Raw genomic sequence first — 2,239 nt, forward strand, 5'->3', positions numbered from 1 at the left:
ATGAAGCTATAGCTAGAGCACAGCCCCCCCCAGCCCTGTGCCCACCCTGGCCACCCCGGCCACCCCCTCCCCACAGGTATGCGGGGTCCCTGGCCGAGGCGGTGGACGTGGCCGGGCTGCTGGGCAGCCGCTCGCTGCGGGAGCTGGAGGAAGCCCTCTTCTGCCAGACCAAGAGCCATCCCACCAGTTGGGAGACCTACTGGGAACGCAACGAGCCCCTGAGGGACGCCGACGAGGTGGCCGTGCCGGTGCTGTGCCTCTGCGGAGCCGACGACCCCGTGCGAGGACCCCCGTCCCGCAGCCTGCCCCTGGAGCTCTTCCGCAGCAGCCCCTACTTCTTCCTGCTGCTGACCCCCCGGGGGGGACACTGCGGCTTCCCCCGGCGGGGACCGGGGTGCTGTTGGGCCCAAGAGGCCGTGCTGGAGTATTTCAGGGCCATGGTCGAGTTCCTGGGGGCTGAGGAGGGGAAAAAGGGGCTTCCGCGGCCCCGCAGGTGGGGGGGTCCCATGGTCGAGCCCCCCATCTTCACCTGGCAGAGGTCCTACACCCGGTAGCCCCCGGGGCAGGGTCCCACGCGCCGGCGGGGGGGGGCTCAGAAAGGCAGGCAGACACTCCGTGTACTAAAATTACTTTATTACAGTTGATTTTTTTTTTTTTTTTAACATTTCCTTTGCTATGATACAAAGGATACTTACAAACAAAATATTACATATGACCTTAATTTTTTTTTTTTTCTCTTCTCTTATTTTCTGACAACTTGGTAACAGCTTTAAATGCACAATCTATACAATTAATACAGGTTATATATGAGCTATAATGTATGTTGAACCAGAAGAATACCAGAATACTGACAATATACTGTACATTAAGCCTTACCAGTTAGTGCTCGTGGCATTTTCTACAAGAAGGAAAACGCACACCTGTAGATTCACTCATACCAGCTGGTGCTACCAGACACGGAAGCAGGAAGGAGTTTTAATTCCCCTAGTTAAATCCTTCGTGGCCCATCACCGTGGTGTTGGGCCTGGAAACCTCAGACCAGTGTTCATAGTAAAACAGCAGATATGTGTGTGGTTTGTTTTTTTTTTTTTTTATTTCTAACTAACTCTCCGTGGCACAAAACCCCCACATCCGGGCACCTCGGTGGCTTTGCTCTACCTGGATGATGCCCCGGAGCAAGACGGGGGGGGGGCCACGGCGGCTGGGCGAGCTCTTGTTGGTGAGCTGGACCTCCTTCGGGAGGGGGAGAGGAGGAAGAGGAGGAGGAGGAGGAAGAGAGGAAAAGCAGCAACAGCTTTGCTGGCAGCAAACAGGCAGCTCTTGGGGTGTGTGCAACGTGAAAAGCGAGCCCAAGGCACGGGGCTCCCCGGGACGGGGCTCGTGCCCGGCAAAACCCCGGCAGGATCCGCAGCCAAAGCCAGAGTTGTGCAGCTACAGGTGTGCACTTCCCCTCCTCCCGCCATGGTCTACGTCGGACTGATAAGGTTACTTTTTTTTTTTTAATTTTATTTCATTATTATTTTTCTTTTTTTTAAAAGCAACCAGCAAGTGAAGCGTTTTTTAGTCGACTGGCAAAAAGACCTGGCATTTGCACAGAAGCTGCAAATGGAAAATAGCCATCCCCCTCCTCCCACCCCGCTGCATCCCAGCCCAGAAAATCCCAAACTGTTGGCGGAAAAAAGAAAAAAAAAAACAAAAAAAAAAAACCAAAACAAAAGAGGAGTGTGGTGGAGAGGAAGGGGAAGGGGGAACAGGTTGGAAAATACCAGGTTTGAGTTAACATTTCCTTGACTTCACACAATGCTTGTGCAAAAAAGAAACAAAACAACCCCCTCCCCCCCCCCCCCCCCCAACCAACACACATGCTGGAAATAATGAAAACAAATGGAAAGTAATATATAAAATTAAAAATATAAATAGGATGTCTGGCTGACTGGTAGAAGAATAGGTCATTTAGGTTACAAAAAGGAATATACATTCAAGAGGCTCTGAACCCAGTGGGGTAACTGATGTTAAACTTGTGTTAATAGTTAGGCTAGAATTCTCAAGTTTGTCTTTAAAATCTTCACAATACAAGCAAGCTATTTTTTTAAAAAATATACACTATACACACCTCACACAGCTTCTCCTATCCGTATTACACACGTTACGCTACCCTCCCATCCACTAAACCAGGGGGGGGTCCCACGGCTCAGGTACGTGGGGTGACCACACAGGGTGTCGTCCCCCCCCCCCCAAA

General features: G+C 51.5%; 1 protein-coding gene across 1 annotated transcript in view; it reads left to right on the plus strand.

The window, feature by feature from the left end:
- The window catches only part of ABHD15 (abhydrolase domain containing 15), a 2,763-nt gene extending 1,596 nt beyond the window's left edge, over positions 1 to 1,167 (plus strand). The window contains exon 2 of the mRNA XM_014953007.1: positions 77 to 1,167. Coding sequence (XP_014808493.1) covers positions 77 to 554 — 478 coding nt within the window. The 3' untranslated portion in view covers positions 555 to 1,167. The remainder of the gene's footprint in view (positions 1 to 76) is intronic.
- The last annotated feature ends 1,072 nt before the right edge of the window (positions 1,168 to 2,239 follow it).

The sequence above is a fragment of the Calidris pugnax genome, unplaced genomic scaffold (assembly GCF_001431845.1).
Source record: "Calidris pugnax isolate Ruff unplaced genomic scaffold, ASM143184v1 scaffold133, whole genome shotgun sequence".
In the NCBI taxonomy this organism is placed as follows: domain Eukaryota; kingdom Metazoa; phylum Chordata; class Aves; order Charadriiformes; family Scolopacidae; genus Calidris; species Calidris pugnax.